Source organism: Nilaparvata lugens, chromosome 2 (assembly GCF_014356525.2).
Source record: "Nilaparvata lugens isolate BPH chromosome 2, ASM1435652v1, whole genome shotgun sequence".
In the NCBI taxonomy this organism is placed as follows: domain Eukaryota; kingdom Metazoa; phylum Arthropoda; class Insecta; order Hemiptera; family Delphacidae; genus Nilaparvata; species Nilaparvata lugens.
In genome coordinates, this window is record NC_052505.1 from 65,406,849 (window position 1) to 65,423,849 (window position 17,001).

At 32.6% G+C, this 17,001-nt stretch overlaps 1 protein-coding gene and 1 long non-coding RNA gene across 18 annotated transcripts; one reads left to right on the forward strand and one right to left on the reverse strand.

The window, feature by feature from the left end:
- The first annotated feature begins 27 nt into the window (after positions 1-27).
- LOC120350115 lies at positions 28-2,687 on the forward strand. The gene is made up of 2 exons (XR_005570622.1): positions 28-345; positions 2,424-2,687. It is a non-coding gene; the product is annotated as an uncharacterized LOC120350115 (long non-coding RNA).
- A 7,550-nt stretch (positions 2,688-10,237) lies between these two features.
- LOC120350116 lies at positions 10,238-16,761 on the reverse strand. 17 transcript variants are annotated; one of them, XR_005570632.1, is made up of 6 exons: positions 16,071-16,325; positions 15,523-15,634; positions 12,864-12,930; positions 12,187-12,375; positions 11,821-11,982; positions 10,238-10,506 (listed from the first exon to the last, which is right to left on the reverse strand). XR_005570632.1 is itself a non-coding variant. In XM_039422481.1 (5 exons), exons 1-4 carry the CDS (start codon positions 16,698-16,700, stop codon positions 11,917-11,919), a joined length of 321 nt encoding a protein of 106 aa, XP_039278415.1. In that variant the 5' UTR covers positions 16,701-16,761; the 3' UTR covers positions 10,238-10,538; positions 11,821-11,916. The 17 variants fall into 17 exon arrangements, 1 of the variants encoding a protein (XP_039278415.1); XR_005570631.1 differs by having other exon boundaries at positions 10,238-10,538; positions 11,781-11,982; positions 16,071-16,319; XR_005570629.1 differs by having other exon boundaries at positions 11,781-11,982; positions 16,071-16,308.
- Positions 16,762-17,001: the final 240 nt, after the last annotated feature.

Below are 17,001 nucleotides of genomic sequence, written 5' to 3' on the forward strand. Positions count from 1 at the left end.
GAAAATCATACATTGACAGCCTATCATTTGCATTTGAGCATGTTCCTACTGCTGGCAGCAAATAATAGGATAATAATATATATATTTTAAAATATTGAATGCTGGGATTATAATATTAATCATACTTTTATTATTACAGATTGAATCCACAAAATAATTGAAGAAATGGTTTCAGATGATTACGAACAAGCGCAGCTATCTTTGGAGGGTAATGCACCTACTGATATTCCGTGATAAGAACTTGGGAGAGATTTAGTGAAAACCTGGAGAACGGCCACTTAGCTCACAAATCTGAGCTGTTCACATCAAGCTGATATTTGTGACAGCCATTATAGCTTTAATCATGTAAGTAAACACTCGATCAGACTATAATTTTCAATTATTTGTAACAATTAACTGCGCCCGGTTCTACTCAGAATAACAAAGGCACAGGTTTCTTTCTTTAAACTACAACAGTACTATCACCGACAGGAGTCGAGTCGGAGCAGTGGTAGCGGACGGTCGTGTTTCGAGGAGCGCAGATAAGATAAACCGTTTCTTGTTTATGCCTTTAGAAATATTTTTTCATCGTAGATCTTGTCCATAACCTAATAACTTACTTTATTAATTTATTCTTTCAATTAATACGTAATAATCTCTAATAATAACTCATCATTAATAACATCAGTAATAAAATCGGTATTGTACCTCTTAAAGTCTACTAAAGTATTTAGTACTTGTCTCTCTATTTGAACTTATTAGTTGCGAATTCATTCATCAGTAACCATAATCAACCAACTTAGCTGTATTAAACTGTATTGAATCGTAAATTATCTCTTTATAAATTGTAGGTTTGAATTACTCTTACTCATAATATTAATATATTTTTTATCCATCCAGGAAATTGAATAAACTAAATTTTTATATATCTGATCATTACCAATAAATATTTCACTGTATAAATTCATTACCGTATAATCGGATACAGGCCATTAAACCTTAAATAAAATGAAAAATAAATAAAACAGGAGTTCTACTATTTTTCTCTTTGGGAGGATGGTGGGAGTGTTTACCGCTACTCCTGGAAACAATTCGTCCACTAGCATCCGTCATAATGGTCATTGAACACAACTTATTTGTACATATATGAGATTTGTCCCTTCTGGGATACGTAGCTTTTTCGAAATTTGAATTCGTCAACCCACATTAAACCATCCATTACACTAAAGTCTGCAGTCAGACTATTTCGTTCTGAATTGTCATATTTGATGAATAAAGCAAGTAAACAGCAAAACAAAAAAAAACTTAAATTAGCCAACAGATTATCATGCAAGCAAGCTAACACGTATTTATATTTTTAATACTAATCTTGCATCCTATAAGCCTATTTCAATTCTTACAGCTCATCATGAAAAATTAATTCAGTAAGATTATTGTTATAGTTGAGCGTTAAATATTCCACTAGGTAATTGGTATCAGGCATGTCACACTTAACTTTATTTTTTGAATCATTAAATTTATCTGACAATCAATATTTTCATTTATATCTCAATACGGACTTCCTATGTGCTTAGTCATGCAGCATTTATTATTCCGAAAACATATTCCTTCTCAATCAATTAGTAGTAATATCTATCATTAAAGTGTTGGATTAAATAAAATAGATAGGTAAATCAGTGTTCCAAAGATGAATTTAATGCGTTCATAGTTGTTGATTGTCAGTAGATGGTCCAGAAAATACGCGATATACGATGAATCACACAGAATTCCATATTATTTCCATCTTCCATTTTAGGATGAATATAAGCTGAGCTAAATTCAAAAAATTGTAAATTATTCTGCCATTCTTCAGTAATTAATGAATGCAATATGAACAACTCTCTTTCATGAGGTGAATCATTTTTTCCAACATTTTCCAGTTTCTCAATGATAGGGGAGTTATAATTATTTGTATAGGTCTTCTAAGGAACCATTATCTTCAGCTGGTACCAATCAACTAAACTTCAACTCCAAACCACCGTATTAATACCAGTATACAATTTATAAGTCTATTACAGCTGTTAACTTTAGATGCTAAATCATATTATCACAACATTATCTTCAATCATGATCATCTTCCGTTCATCGGTAGCCGCTGGGCCGACAATTTTGGAAACATAGGTCTGTAGAATGGATTAATAAATAATTGTTATTAGTCCCCCTATCAAAATTTCTATTCAGAAACCATCCCCAATATTCATCACACAACATATTCCTAAAGTTTCATGCCGTTCTGTCAAGTAGTTTTTAAGTCTATAGGGAACAAACAAATTAACACATGGTCATATATTATATATATATATATATATATATATATATATATATATATATATATATATACATAGATTATTTCTTTCTTACATAATTATCTTTCTGTTGTTTCCACTTATTTTTTTCTGTTACAGTTTCTCGATTGATCAAAGCACCACAGACTGCATCGTTCGTCACCTCTGCCTTTAAGCGCGTTATCACCTACTCCAATAAGCCACCCCAATATCCTTAATAAGCAATAGAAGTTCTTATCGACTGTGTATGACTCATTAATATCCATGTTCTGTATAAATTTATGTGATAGGCCTACTGGTATTAATGTTGATGTACCGTAATGTTTTTTGCTCATGTATAATTGATAATAATACATTAAAAATAAATATAATGTTAAATTATTATTGTTGGTTTTTATTGAACGAGCGTTAGCGAGTTCTCACTTTTGACTTACTGAGGGCCAAAGTCGTCCGTCTGTTTGTATGCTCTGCAATAACTTTAGAAAGAATTGATCAATCAGTTTCAAATTTTTCAAACCTTTTTACAGGTCAAGTTACAGGTCAGTTACTTTTTACAGGGACACATACTACCGCACCACGCCAGCACCGTCGCCGTGTTTGTTGCCCGCGCCGTCACCGACTAGTTCAGATTACTTTTTGACGGTGAAGGTGCGGCCTCGTTTAAGGCTCTTCGGTACACTTTTTATTATTCAAATTGGATAATCTTTTTCAATATAATTGTTAAGATCATTATAAGAATGAGAAAAAGTGGCAACTGAAATTTTTGAGTGGTCTAATAAGCGAATTATGGGTTGTCGAAGTGCTAACTTTCCAGATTCCGTTTTCTTTCCAGATCATAAACGGTTTCGACTATATTATTAGAACTTCTCTTGAAATTTTAAAAAATTATTCTTTCCAAACTAAAACATTTTATTCCCCATTTCGTTCATAAATAAAAAAGTAACATTTTTTGCAAATTCGATAACTTGTTTATTTTGGCATTAATCGCGAAAAAACGCATATTAGAACAAAGCCAATGATATACTGAATGTATAAAAAAACTCCAATGGAAAATTCAAAACCGTTTATGATCTGGAGAGAAAGCAGAGTTTAGCACTTCAACAACCCATAACTCGCTCATTAGACCACTCAAAAATTTCAGTTGCCACTTTTTCTCACTCTTATAATGATCTTAACAATTATATTGAAAAAGATTATTCAATTTAAATAAAAATAAAAAGGTTTACCGAACAGCCTTAATATAGAGAGTAAAAAACTTATTGAAGAGACACAGAATTATTCAGTTTTGTACGATCAAAGTGATGAGAAATATGGTTGAACGGAGAAATAAGTTGAAGTAAAAGTAGAACCAAATACGTTGAGCCAAAGGTATAATAGACATAATATAATAAATAATTAAATAAACAACAAAAGGTATTAAATAAGGCACCCGTGACTGTGTCTTGAATTTTAAATTTAAAACTAATTACTAGTAGATGCAGAAGGTAACAATTTTATTGCAGATATATAGTATTTTCGAAACATGACTGATGGTATTGTTAGGCACTGAAATATATACCAGCACTATGATTCTCATTTTCTGTGTCAACAGGTAATTAGTTAAAAATTGAAATTATAAATTCAATTCAGATGTAACAAGATTTTAACAGTGTTATATTATCAACATTAGTTTAACACATTCAGAAATCAGACCGCAGTAGCACTACAGAACTGAGACACTGCTGTCGCTCGGATATGTGTGCTCTCCCACCGCCATTACCGTGTCGTGGGCTTAGCTCGGCCGTACGTCGGCGCGGGCTCGGTGCGGTTATATATGTCCCGGCCTTGAGTCTGCACAAAGGCGTTTGCTTTTTTCTATGACTCTGCTGCTCCGTGCGTTTGCCTTAACACATGGCAAGATGAAATACAAAAGGTTGCAAACAAGTTTGGTTATCAGTAGTGTACTATAAATATCGGGGACCGAGCTTCGCTCTGGAGTACAAAAGCATAACAATTTATTACGAAAGAAGAAATTAAAATAACATTCATACAGAAATGTTCTATCTAATCACAGTAAATTGAGATTAATTCCCAGAGGAATGCAAAAATTTCCCTCACAAAGGCCTAGTTGCACAAAAGCCGGTTAAATTTTAATCCTGATTAACTTCACGTGAACCAAATCAGAGAAGACCATTTCAAAAAGATGGATCTACTGATAGCCCGGCTTTTTTGCAACCGGCACTAAGTACCTGATTGAATGATTACAAAAGTTCAACAGCTGAGTCATAGTTTTGACACAGTCCCACACACATGAACTCGCTCACTCACTAACTTCCATCACCAACAGACGACGAAATAACTATTATCAGCTATTTTCCAAGGATGAATAATAATTATCCTTTTAATGTCCTTCAGCGAGTTTTCCCAGGGATGAGACCTAGTGCAATCGAATCTTTATATTATAAACCTACTATCTTCTGAATTTCGTGAGAATCGTTAGAGCCGTTTTCGAGATCCAGTGAAATACAAACATATAAACATCTAAACATGTGAACAGAAGTTGCTGTATAGGATTATTATGATATCTGGGCATGAAATTTACATTATGTACAATACTCTGAATAAAACAAGTTGAGACTTGACTAAATATCTGTATTGCCAATTTGTGCAAAATATTTCAATATTCTTGCGCAAGTCCTTAGGACTGAATATAATTGATTTAGAAAATTGCACTGGTGATGTGAAATTAGAAGATATATCAAGTCATATGGGCTTTCATGAAAGATTTTACACAATTCCACAACACGGATATTTTGTTGAAGAATCAATTTATTTTATTAAGAGTAGATTTGCGCAGGAATCAATTCTGCCAATAATTGAGCAGAAGAAAGCTTGTGTCGAAAATCGATTTCAGGCTTCTTAGAAAACGATTTTTTAAATGTTCGATATATCACACAAAATGGTATTGATGTGGTTTTTAGGACCTGGTATTCTCAAACTATTATTTTCTTATAATAGTCCTACAGTATTGTATTATTTTTTTAGCACAGGCATTTATATTATGCAGACCATTATAGTCTTTCAAAAAAGATTATAAGCTTGGTGTACCAGTACTTTTTATTACCGTACTTGATACTGGTGCATTTGAGTACATTAGGTTCTTTTTTGTAATATTCATTTTGTTTTGTAAATAAATTGATTTATCTAAAAAAAAATGACAGCAAATTATATAATACCATGATATATAATAGACTGAACCCAAAACTGTCTCTCTCAAATTTTAATAGATTAAATGTTTTCAAATAAATCAGGTTGGATTTCACATTGCTAAAATTTAGTCCAACTCTATAAAAAAAATAAACTAAGAATTTTAAATTTCCAAAGTTCCATGGAACCGGTGACTTATATTGGAAATGGAATAAAAAAAAATTAGAAATGATGAAGTTTAGTTTACATTGAATTCAAATTATACTGGAAGATTCATGTTGAAAGTAAGCTTACATAAAATTTCTACCTAGAAAACAATATATTTTGAATTAATATAATGTGAAGTAGGTAGCCTACCGTATTGTTATGAAATGATAGCTTAATGCACATGACTTTGCTGATATTTCAGCAAAGATTGTCATTACCGTATGGAAAAATAGATTTTAAGATACCATTACAGTAACTTAGTTGAATGGTGAAATCAAACACAAAATTTAATTGTTTATAATCAGTATTCAACTATAAGTTACTGTAGTGGTATCTTGAAATCTATTTTTCTATAATGACAATCTTTGCTGAAATATCAGCAAAGTCATGTGCATTAGGCTATCATTTCATAACAATACGGTACTTCACTTTGTATTAATACAAAATATTGTTTATAATATTATTTCAGAGAAAATCAAGAGCCGGATATCATAATATGTGATCGAATTCTGCAGAATAAAGTTTCTGAGTGATTGAACTGTCGTCGCTATGAAAAATAGAATACGCTAGTTTGAAACTTCCCGCTCATTCCAGTCCACCCAATAGCGCTAGTTCGCGCTAACTTTTTATCCAATGAAATTTCAAATGTGCAAATATGTAATAATGGTGTAGCCTACAATTCAAAACTTCCCATCATTTATATTCCTGAATTATACAGAGTGTTTCAGAAGTAGTGTCGAGAATTTTAGGGTATTGTACCTGGATGCTAGGAGACTACAAATGTCATATTTGAAGTGTCCAAAACTCAGCGGTTATCCTTATAGCTGCCATTTTGTTTTTTTCACTTAAAAATTTTTATCTCAAGAACGAAATGTTGTATTGATCTGAAATTTGGCATGAATATTTATGCTATAAAGACTCAACTATAAAAAATAAAAAAAAATTTTTCGTTGAAATTTTTCAAAATGGCGGCCATTTTAAATTTTTGATGGCGAATATCTCGAAAACCGTCCATTTTACAGAAAATTTACAGGAGACAAAAAAGTTAGCAAATTTTTTCACAATTCCAATGATACCTAATTTATTAAGATTGGTCGAAGAATAACAGAGAAATTAATTTTTTTCGTACTGCATGCATGACCACTTTTCACCATTTAAAGATCAATATTAATTTTTCTTATAATTTCATGAAAACCGTTCTTATTACAGAAATATACAAGAATAACTTTCCTCCAAATTTTATTTTACATTGAAAAATATTAATTTCACTCAAATCGGTTCACTGATACTAATGCAGCAATTGCTCAAAATGCCGTCCTTCAATTTGATTACACAGTCTGCACCTTTCAATCATGGACCGTCGAACTGCTATAAAAGCATTTTCATTATCTTGAATGGCACCTGCTGCAGCAACCACTCTTGCCACAAGGTCTTCTTCGTTTTCTACTGGCGTGCTGTAAACAAGGTCTTTCATATGGCCCCAGAAAAAAAATCTAAAGGGTTGAGGTCAGGTGAACGTGCGGGCCACGGTACTGGTCCACCCCGCCCAATCCACCGCTGACGATAGGTCATGTTCAGAAAGTCCGTAACAACATTTCCGAAATGAGCAGGGGCACCATCATGTTGAAACCAAATATTATATCTGTTTGCAAGAGGCACATCTTCCAAAAGTTCTGGTAGTATGTCTCTTAAAAAAGTAATGTACGTGGGAGAATTCAGACGATTAGGAAGAATGTATGGTCCAATCACGCGATTACCTAAGATACCCGTCCAAACATTCAGCGAAAATCTATGCTGATAACCACGCACTTTGACCTCATGAGGATTGTCTAAGGCCCAGACGTGACTGTTGCGAGAGTTGAAGATTCCTTCTCTTGTAAAGCTGGACTCATCGGTAAATAACACATTTTCTAGAAAATTTGGTTGGATAATGTCTTGCTGAAGAAACCAACGGGCACAGTTTACTCTTGGCTCATAGTCGCGTTCAACCAATGAGTGAACTTTTTGAAAGCGGAAGGGGTGAAGTCTTTCCTTGTTTAGTACACGCCACACAGAAGAAGCACTTGAATTGATTTGCTTTGCAACTGCTCTCGTACTCATTCTAGGATTGAAATCGAATTTCTGCAATACTTCCTCTTCAAAAGCAACATTTCGAACTGCTCGAGGCCTACCAGCAATTACCCTGTTCCGTTCAAATGAACCAACTTCTCTCAGCCGATTGTGAGTTCTTGTGAATACCTTGTCGGAAGGGAGACGGCGGTTTGGAAATGCAGCTGCATACATTCTTCTTGCTTCGGTCGCATTGCCAAGAGCTGCTCCATACATGAAGTGAATATCGGTGTACTCCAGGGAACTAAATTCCATTACAATAATTAAATATTTGTGTAGAAGCAATGTAAGAAAATATTGAAACTGGAAATTTAAGATAGAAATAAGACCTAGGAAACGTGAGACTATGAAATAGGAAACACTACATCTGGTTCTTTACTTTTAATGAAACAACAATACTTTTACAAGACAAACATTATCATCTGAAAACCATTTTAAAATCATCTGTTTGCCCATATGGAGCCATACCGAGTTTCAAAGCTTCATCTTAAATACATCTGGAATTAAAAAATTAATATTGATCTTTAAATGGTGAAAAGTGGTCATGCATGCAGTACAAAAAAAATTAATTTCTCTGTTATTCTTCGACCAATCTTAATAAATTAGGTATCATTGGAATCGTGAAAAAATTTGCTAACTTTTTTGTCTCTTGTAAATTTTCTGTAAAATGGACGGTTTTCGAGATATTCGCCATCAAAAATTTAAAATGGCCGCCATTTTGAAAAATTTCAACGAAAAAATTTTTTTTTATTTTTTATAGTTGAGTCTTTATAGCATAAATATTCATGCCAAATTTCAGATCAATACAACATTTCGTTCTTGAGATAAAAATTTTTAAGTGAAAAAAACAAAATGGCAGCTATAAGGATAACCGCTGAGTTTTGGACACTTTAAATATGACATTTGTAGTCTCCTAGCATCCAGGTACAATACCCTAAAATTCTCGACACTACTTCTGAAACACTCTGTATAATTCAGGAATATAAATGATGGGAAGTTTTGAATTGTAGGCTACACCATTATTACATATTTGTATATGGGTTTTCAAGTCTGCAGGCGAGCAGAAAAAATATGTTATGGGTCATTCCACAAAAAATGATTACATGACAGTTTATGTAAGTACGGTACCTACGTTAATTAATGAAAAGGACCGCTCGACTGATTCCAAACCATTTTTGGTTTCGAATAATATGGTTAATTGTTCTTTTCAATCTAATACGTCGTTTTTGATCAACTTCACAGGAGATATAATAAATTTATCATCTCCAATAAAAAGGATCAACTTTAATCTCTTTCATCTTCTAAAATCATCTCAACAAAAAATCGGTAACACATAAAAATTGTCAACTATCAACATTATGATGTTGACTACAGCACCTTTGTATTTTCATTATGATAGGTAATCGATATTTCTACATCTCATCAAACACTGTGTCAGAAGTAACTTAAAAATGCGTTTACACCAAAGTTATTAACTTAATCCTTATAGATTCTATTAGATTGAACATAACTTATCATACACATGATGAACATTATAAGTGAAGTCAAGTTTTGTTAAGTTCCGTTTCAATCTAATAGAATCTATACCGGTAAGGATTAAGTTATTAACTTTGGTGTGAACGGAGCTTAAAGCATTCCTTATTTCTCTTAATTATTTTACTTTCTATATTTCCTTAATATTTTATCCAACGATTAATTTATCCAGCTATAGAGGCTGAGAATGCTTTAATTTTGGTTGTAAACTAAAGTAATATCCAGTAGCTTTAATTAACAAGGCTAATTTCGATCAAGACCAACATATTCGTCACTATGGCCCAATGAAAATCGGAAATTTATGTATGGCCATATATCGAATATAGAATAAAATATACGTTCTAATTGGAGTCGCATTTTTCTATGTTTGTACGTGATTGTGGGTTGTACTGTATTTTATTGGTTGAAATTTAGCTTGATGAGTACCGTACCGTAGTAGGAAATAACAATATTTTCTGTTCTATCCTCTATGGTAGTACAATAGAAAGATGTAGGCCTGATAATAAATGTTATTCTATTTCTCTTTACTATTATTAGTAAGTACGCGAGTATAGTAGTTCGTAGTGGAAGAAGTACAGTTGGAGTGAAGCATCAGAACAATGCTCAACGAATAATAATTATGTCTTGTAGGCGAATATGTCTTTACTCATACTTCATAATTAAATACCCAATTTGGTTTTGGAAATACAAATGCTTCTGCAACTACGATTATTGACAAGTAAATAGAACAAATGCTGTAGTTTTTGTAAGTTATGATGGATTCGTTGAAGAATCATACGATAGAATCATCTTCTAAATTACATTCAGACTCTTTTTGAAACAATAGTAGTGTTAATACAATGTTCTAAAACTAAATGGATATACCGTATACAATGGATAAAAAATATAAAATGTGACACTAACTTGAAAAAGAAACCTTTTATTTCAAAGACTTCTACTATGGAACAGCTAGTGCTTTATTACAATAATGTACAATACGTAGGGTAACTAGTAGAAAAATGCACTATGATACAGGAATAACAAATTCCAATTCAAATCAATCTTATTCCATTTGAATGGTATCACATTTACTTTTGAGTGCAGGATTCGAAGGTTTAATAGATATGATCCCAATCAAGGTAACCGCCTTCAAAAGTCTTTCGCCATCATAAGCCAGTCTTCTATGTGCCTGTAAAATGTTGTAAAATGTCAGAATTTGTCCTGCAAAACATTAAGAAATCATTTAATAAAATAAGTTTGTATTTATTGCTGAATGAGCTATTTTTATAAAATAGTATAAGTAACAATATTATTTTCATTGGGTATTAGTAGTGCTGACATCAAAACTGAATTTTGAAGCTCAAGTGAAGGATAAATCTGAGAAGGCGAATCTGGGGTTGAACTTGGCATGGAGAGGCATTTTTAATAATGCTAAGGTAGACTTTCCAGCTAAATGTAAATGGTTTAAAGCTTGCGAAAGGGCTGTACTGTGTCACGGAGCTCAGGTATGGGATTACAGGCATATTACAATGTAAGTTACTAGGTTATTTTTAGGCTCATGGTTCAAACTGGTAAGGCAGGACAAAATACCTTATTTGATGGAAATGATTAATTTATTTGAGATAAGATGTTTGTAATTTGTTTAAGTTCCTTTTATTTGTATTCTCTGAGTTGTTACTATCGCATTAGGTATGATTTTCATGGGAGAACATTGTGTTGGTTATTTTATTTGATTAATATATATGAGCTTTTGTTCGGAATTAATAAAATTTGATTTTTAGATAATAATTTGTTCTACGCATTTTTAAGATTTGTGTTTGACTGAAAAAAAAATTATTATTGAATTTTTTTCTAATGTCAGTACAACCACTTTGAAAAAGCAAAGCAAGTAAAAGCAAAGCAAATCTCAGTATAGTGATATGTAATTTTTGAATAGAATGATTTATCATTCAAACCTATTTGTATACATTATTAGAAATTTAAAAGCCTAGAGATTGCAATAAAAATTCAAGTAAAATTTGAGTTGACAGGTTGTTGAGGAAGCTAAAAAACTTTGAAATTCGATAAATTGGAAGAAATTAATGTAAAATAGTGGGAAGTAATTTTAGCCAATAAACCTCACGTGTTAATTTCAGCAGAACTTACATAATAATGAAACAGGAAAGAATAAAAAATCTTAAATTATGTATAATATGTAACTTGAGACAAAAATTACCGCTTCCCATGCTTGAATCTGTATAATCAGAATGCTTGAATCTTAATATTCATTGAAGTGATTTGAAACAAATTTTTCTTCATCACAATATATGGGCAATGCTCAACCATTTGCATCAGGCAAATGCCTAAAATTGCATGATGTCCCATAATTTAAAATGTCAATAGTCAAGAAATCACATTGAATCATGAAATAGTTAGGTAACATATTTCAAGAAATTATTTCGATCCTCAAAGCTTTTCAATTACTTGATAATAGGAGTAAAATGAATGCTTTGATTACTGCGACCTTCCTTGGTGAACGGGTCCGACCACATTATGACAGAGATGTTCTTGAGAATTGAATAGGTTCCTGGATTCATGGATTTGATAGCTTTTACCACAGCTAAACAGTCGGCAAGTTGATTTCACCTCCTTCTTCCGCTTTTATGATGCAGTACAATAGGTTCACCTGGAATCAAAATAATGGACAAAATCAGAAATCAGATTATAGTGTAATTTAGTATTGTAATTATGCTTTATTTGGAAAAGTAAATTATGCATTTTCTCCTGTAGGAGGCGAGTTAATAGTATGTAGCACACCGACTAAATTGTCATCACATTGATATTTCGCACAATGATATAAGTTCATGAGACTATGTTCTATGATAATCACCCGTTAGATGCACTTCATTCCAGTATTTCCTAGAGGAGAGACGCGCATAAGGACACCTCAAGGATCAAAAACTTCATTCTTTTCACCGCTTTCTTTGATATCTGTAAAATACTTATTTGCAGTAGTGTAGCGTGCCTTCGTTTGTTATTCACGTGAAGAAATGCAGATGATCGATAAAACTTCTTGAAACTGTAAATTCCAATATATTTTTACAAATAATATAAAATGCAAATTAATTTAAACAGTTCAATTGTAACAACATTGATATTTTTACATTTCCGAGTATGCCAAATTATCCAATTCAAGAGAACATCTTATTTAACTAGGTAATTTGAGAGGTTTTATTGAAAAAAGCTGTAACCAAGGTCTTAAGCTGAATAAAACCACTGAATTGAAAGTCAAGCACTTATTCTGATGCAGTACAGGTGGCATAATTCAGCTATAGGCCTCAGTCAGAACTCTTCACCTTATCTCTCTTAGTTATGATGTATCCTCAATTGGACAATAAACGTGAGACTAATTTGGACAATAGGACAATCTAATTGAACAATAGAGACTTGGATGTGTAGAAACATTAAAACATTGAAATCACTACCTTCACAGTAATTCTAAAAACTTAACATCCTTTTTGGGACACTATATAAACCAATAATCAAGTAAAGTGAGGAACTACTTACCAAGGAGTTGTGTCTTTCGGAAAGCTTTCTATGTGGTGACAGGCAGACATAAATGGCATTTTTATTTCTAAAAAGAAAAACGTATTAGTAGAAGAACGAGTTAAGTAGAAGAAGTAATAATTAAAAAGATTGAATGCATCATACTAGAGATTATCTACTCTCAATCCACATGAAATTTATATTGATTTTTATTTCTAAGGGTTGCATCCATTTTGCACGTATCGTATAGAGCACTAGCTGACTAAAGAGTGCAGCCTTACTTGTCTTAGCTATCATGGCCGACATATTCCCTGTTTTGATAAGCCTAAAAGTTTGGTCAGAATGGACTCCCTACTTTCAAATCAGTGAAGAGTGCGCAGGTGAATAGTGGAATAAGAGTGGTGGTGTTATATGGCGGAAACTATGTCATTTTAAGTATTCATGTTCATCATGCAGTGTTAAGGTGAGCATCGAGGCTTTATTGTTGGAACGTTCTTTAAAAACAATGACAATGTGGTAGCGACGCAGATGCTTTTTGTAGGCGGTTTGGTTTGAATCTTCATGACAGTTCCTGATCTGGTCGAAAGGATCTGCACTTCCTAGAAAACAAGCTGGGCAACCTAAAAAAGGTGGGGTACCTGAAAATATCGCGGCAGTGAGGGCGTCCATTGAACAATCCCTATCGCGCTCTGTGCGGAAACATCCAGCTCCACTTGGAATATCGTCCAGAAAAGCAAGGCGAATTTTACACTTCGATCTCCATTTACACCCCTAAAAGATTATGGTTGTTTCAGACGACTGGTTAAAGCATACAGATGCTTGCAACGCACTCTTAACCTCTGTGCAACACGATACTATTCAGTGGTCTCCGGATCAGTAAATACAGGAAGTACAGATCCAGTCGACCATACAGTAGTAAGCCATTCCTTAATGGCGTCGCATAGGTTCAGAAAGCCAGTCATGATGATTCAAACCAAACCACCTAAAAAAGGTTTAAAAGTTGCATTTTTCAGCGTTTTGCTTCCACGCTCATATCTTGAAAACAATGCATTCAACCGACATAACTAACTATTCAAAAATGAAGCTTGATACATTCTCTACACTTTTTGTTTAGTGAAATTTTGTGATATTCCCAACAGTTCCCCAGATATTCGCTCTTGAAGGTGTGTAATTCTTAAAATAGCAGGTTTTTATCCAATGTTTTGCTCTTTCATGGGTCATAGCTCTCCAAAAATGCATCATAAAATGGGGACTTTTGATATGTTCTCCTCCTAACTAGTTTCAACATAGCTGATAAGTCAAAAATGTTGTTTAAAACATTCCCTCCAAATTCCTTTGTCAATTGGTCTATTGTTGCAAAAATGGATATTTCACACTCAACACTAAAGCTGCTGCAAAAGGTGTTGAGAAATTTGTAAAAGTGTGAATTTATACATCAAATTGAGGAGAATTTAATGCTCTATAAGCTCATAATCAACATGGATTTTTAAAAAGTTATAAAAGCAAAAATAGAAAAAAATTGGTGGCAAATGTGTTTTTTTTAATGTCACACCTTCAAGAGCGGATATCTCGAAAACTAGAGGAGATAAAAAAAAGTTGTAGAATGAATATTGTAGGAGATCATGTAAGCTTTAATTTGTTATATATGATAGTTATGGTAAGTCCTTAAGATACATATTTTTGAGTTTTATGCGAGAAACCAAAAAATGGTAAATGGAAACCACAATTTTTATACTGGGACAAAGTCACCATAATTTTAACCTAAAATGACTTTCTAAATGATCACTATGTATAACAATTAAAATATAATTAAAAACAAAAATAAATTTAGGCTACTCGCCGATATTATAAGTCTTTTAGAAATGAGTTTTCTAATAGGCTACGAAGTTTTCAGACAACAAAATCACAAGATGAAGCAAGAAGCTAGATTTTATGTCGATAATTCAAGTAATATACTGAGATTCGACAAGGTATTGATTGTAAAACCTAGATAATGAACCTAGATAAAGGCTACGGATATAAATGTTAAACATCGATTTCGGATAACAGATATCGGAGATAAATGATTTGAATCTTTTTCCGCGACGTGGGTCAAAGTCACCCCGGTCGACGAGTCACCCCGGTATTTTACAAAGGCGACTTTCTAGAAGTATCTTAAGCCTAGGTGATGAAAAATGATACAATATAAGTAGAGTTGTAATAAATGAGGTTATGTAGAGTTCTTTTTTATTATTGTATTAACTTAATGATAAGTTAATAGGAAAAATATCAAATAAAAGAATCATTGCTATAGATTCACAAAAAAGCTTGTAGTGCACCCAATAAAACACAGAAAGCGAGACAGGATAAGGGGCTAAGCTATCTGTGATAATAGGAAAACAGTTACTGTACAGGAAAACTTTATTTTCTATATGAAAACATAGCAAATCAAGTATGGGTGCCTCAGTAGCCTACCTACCTTTACTTATTGCAAATGTTAATTAATTTCATTAGATTATTGGAACACATCAACTTATATTTTATAGCTTTTATAAAGTTTCTAGTTTTTAATGTTCCCGAAGACCTGGCATTACTGGCAAGGACTGAAGAAGTTAAATCATAAAGAAGTAAATAAACCATTTCACAAAACTTAAGTAACTTACATCTAGTTTTAATAGGTTGATATTAAAAGAGAACTTACTTGGTAGGTTTTTGATATTTCATTAGCTTCATTAACTTGAGCCATTCGTTCTCCACAGAAAACTCAAAATATAGGTACGATATAGGCAGTAGTAGCCTAATGCTATTGTTATCTGAAAAATAGTTCCCAATTAGGCCTATCAAAAATTAAATAAATATAGGCTAAGTGAATTATCATCAGAATAAAAGTAAATAGCCAAAATAAGTTAAATCAATAAAATATGGTATGCTACTCTAGTTTTAAGTTTGATGTTTTTAATTAAAAACATTGAAAATATAAAGTTGTCTTTCTTATTGTATTACTTTATGTGATACCCATGATTATAAAATAAAGTGATAAACAATGAAACAATGTTGATCAACCAATCTCATTGATTCACAGTGAAACTTGCTTATTGTTTAACTCTAAATGTATTAGGAAATACTGTACCTATGTAACTAAGTTAATGACCAACAACCTTGAAAAATAAACATTAATTGTTATCATGGATAAATAGCAACATAATATTTCAATAGGAAAATTCAAATCCTAAATAATGAAATACTTACCAACATATAAGTCAGTTTCTTTCTTGTTATAATAAAGATTTTTTTATTAGGTATGCTACATTATTGCTACTTCATTTTATAACTAATACCATAACCAACAGTAAAAACACGAATTAAAATTATAGTGGTTTATAAAATAATAGTCATGTACATATTATGCAAATTTTCGAAACTCTGTTATCTGTTTCAAACAAGACTGACGACTGTTGATGAATTTATTCTAGGTTAACTATATATAGTGAGGTCCACGTTATAATGGCAGTGGATAAAGATAGAAGAATAGCGATGCCGATTCTCTGTATTAATTATATTTCTACACTGTCATAAACATAATTGGCATCGTTGTGGACCTAGAAAAGGATAATACCACCGGCTTTGTCGAATGATAGACAAGGATAGCAAAACCAAAGTTGATCTAATAGTCATTATAACGTGGACCTCACTATAGAACCCTTCATATTTGTTTTGCGATAAATTTGTTTCATCACACATTTACACAGTCTCGCTAATAACGATCGATACTGTGAGTTCGATATATTTCCAATTCCACATACTTTCAATTCCACCAGCTGACAAGATATTTTGAGTTCCGCCGGCCTGCACGATATTCGGAGTTCCGCCTGTCAACATATTCGGAGTTCCATATATTTCCAATTCCGGCCAGCTGCAAGATATTTTGAGTTCCAGATATTCCCAATTTGGGCGACCCTTGCTTTTAGACTTATGCAGTCTCTGGTGGTCAAAATATGAAACAGGTCTAGGGATTCTCATTCCTTGTTTACATTGGCAGATATAGAACAGTAATGAATAAAACACATAAAATGTGATTATTGAATACTAGACTCTATTTTAGAAAACCTTTTAGAATGTGTTAATGTATGCAATATTGTTGAAAGGAAGGAGGTAAGGTTAAAAGATAGTAATTAGACAA

Excerpts from the sequence above, each read along its gene's own strand:
- LOC120350116 (XM_039422481.1), bottom strand. The coding sequence starts at position 16,700 with ATGTTGACAGGCGGAACTCCGAATATCGTGCAGGCCGGCGGAACTCAA. Across the intron at positions 12,931-15,522 it reads AAATATCAAAAACCTACCAA|AAATAAAAATGCCATTTATG; the intron begins GTAAGTTCTCTT and ends TTTTCTTTTTAG. Across the intron at positions 11,983-12,863 it reads CCGAAAGACACAACTCCTTG|GTGAACCTATTGTACTGCAT; the intron begins GTAAGTAGTTCC and ends TTTTGATTCCAG.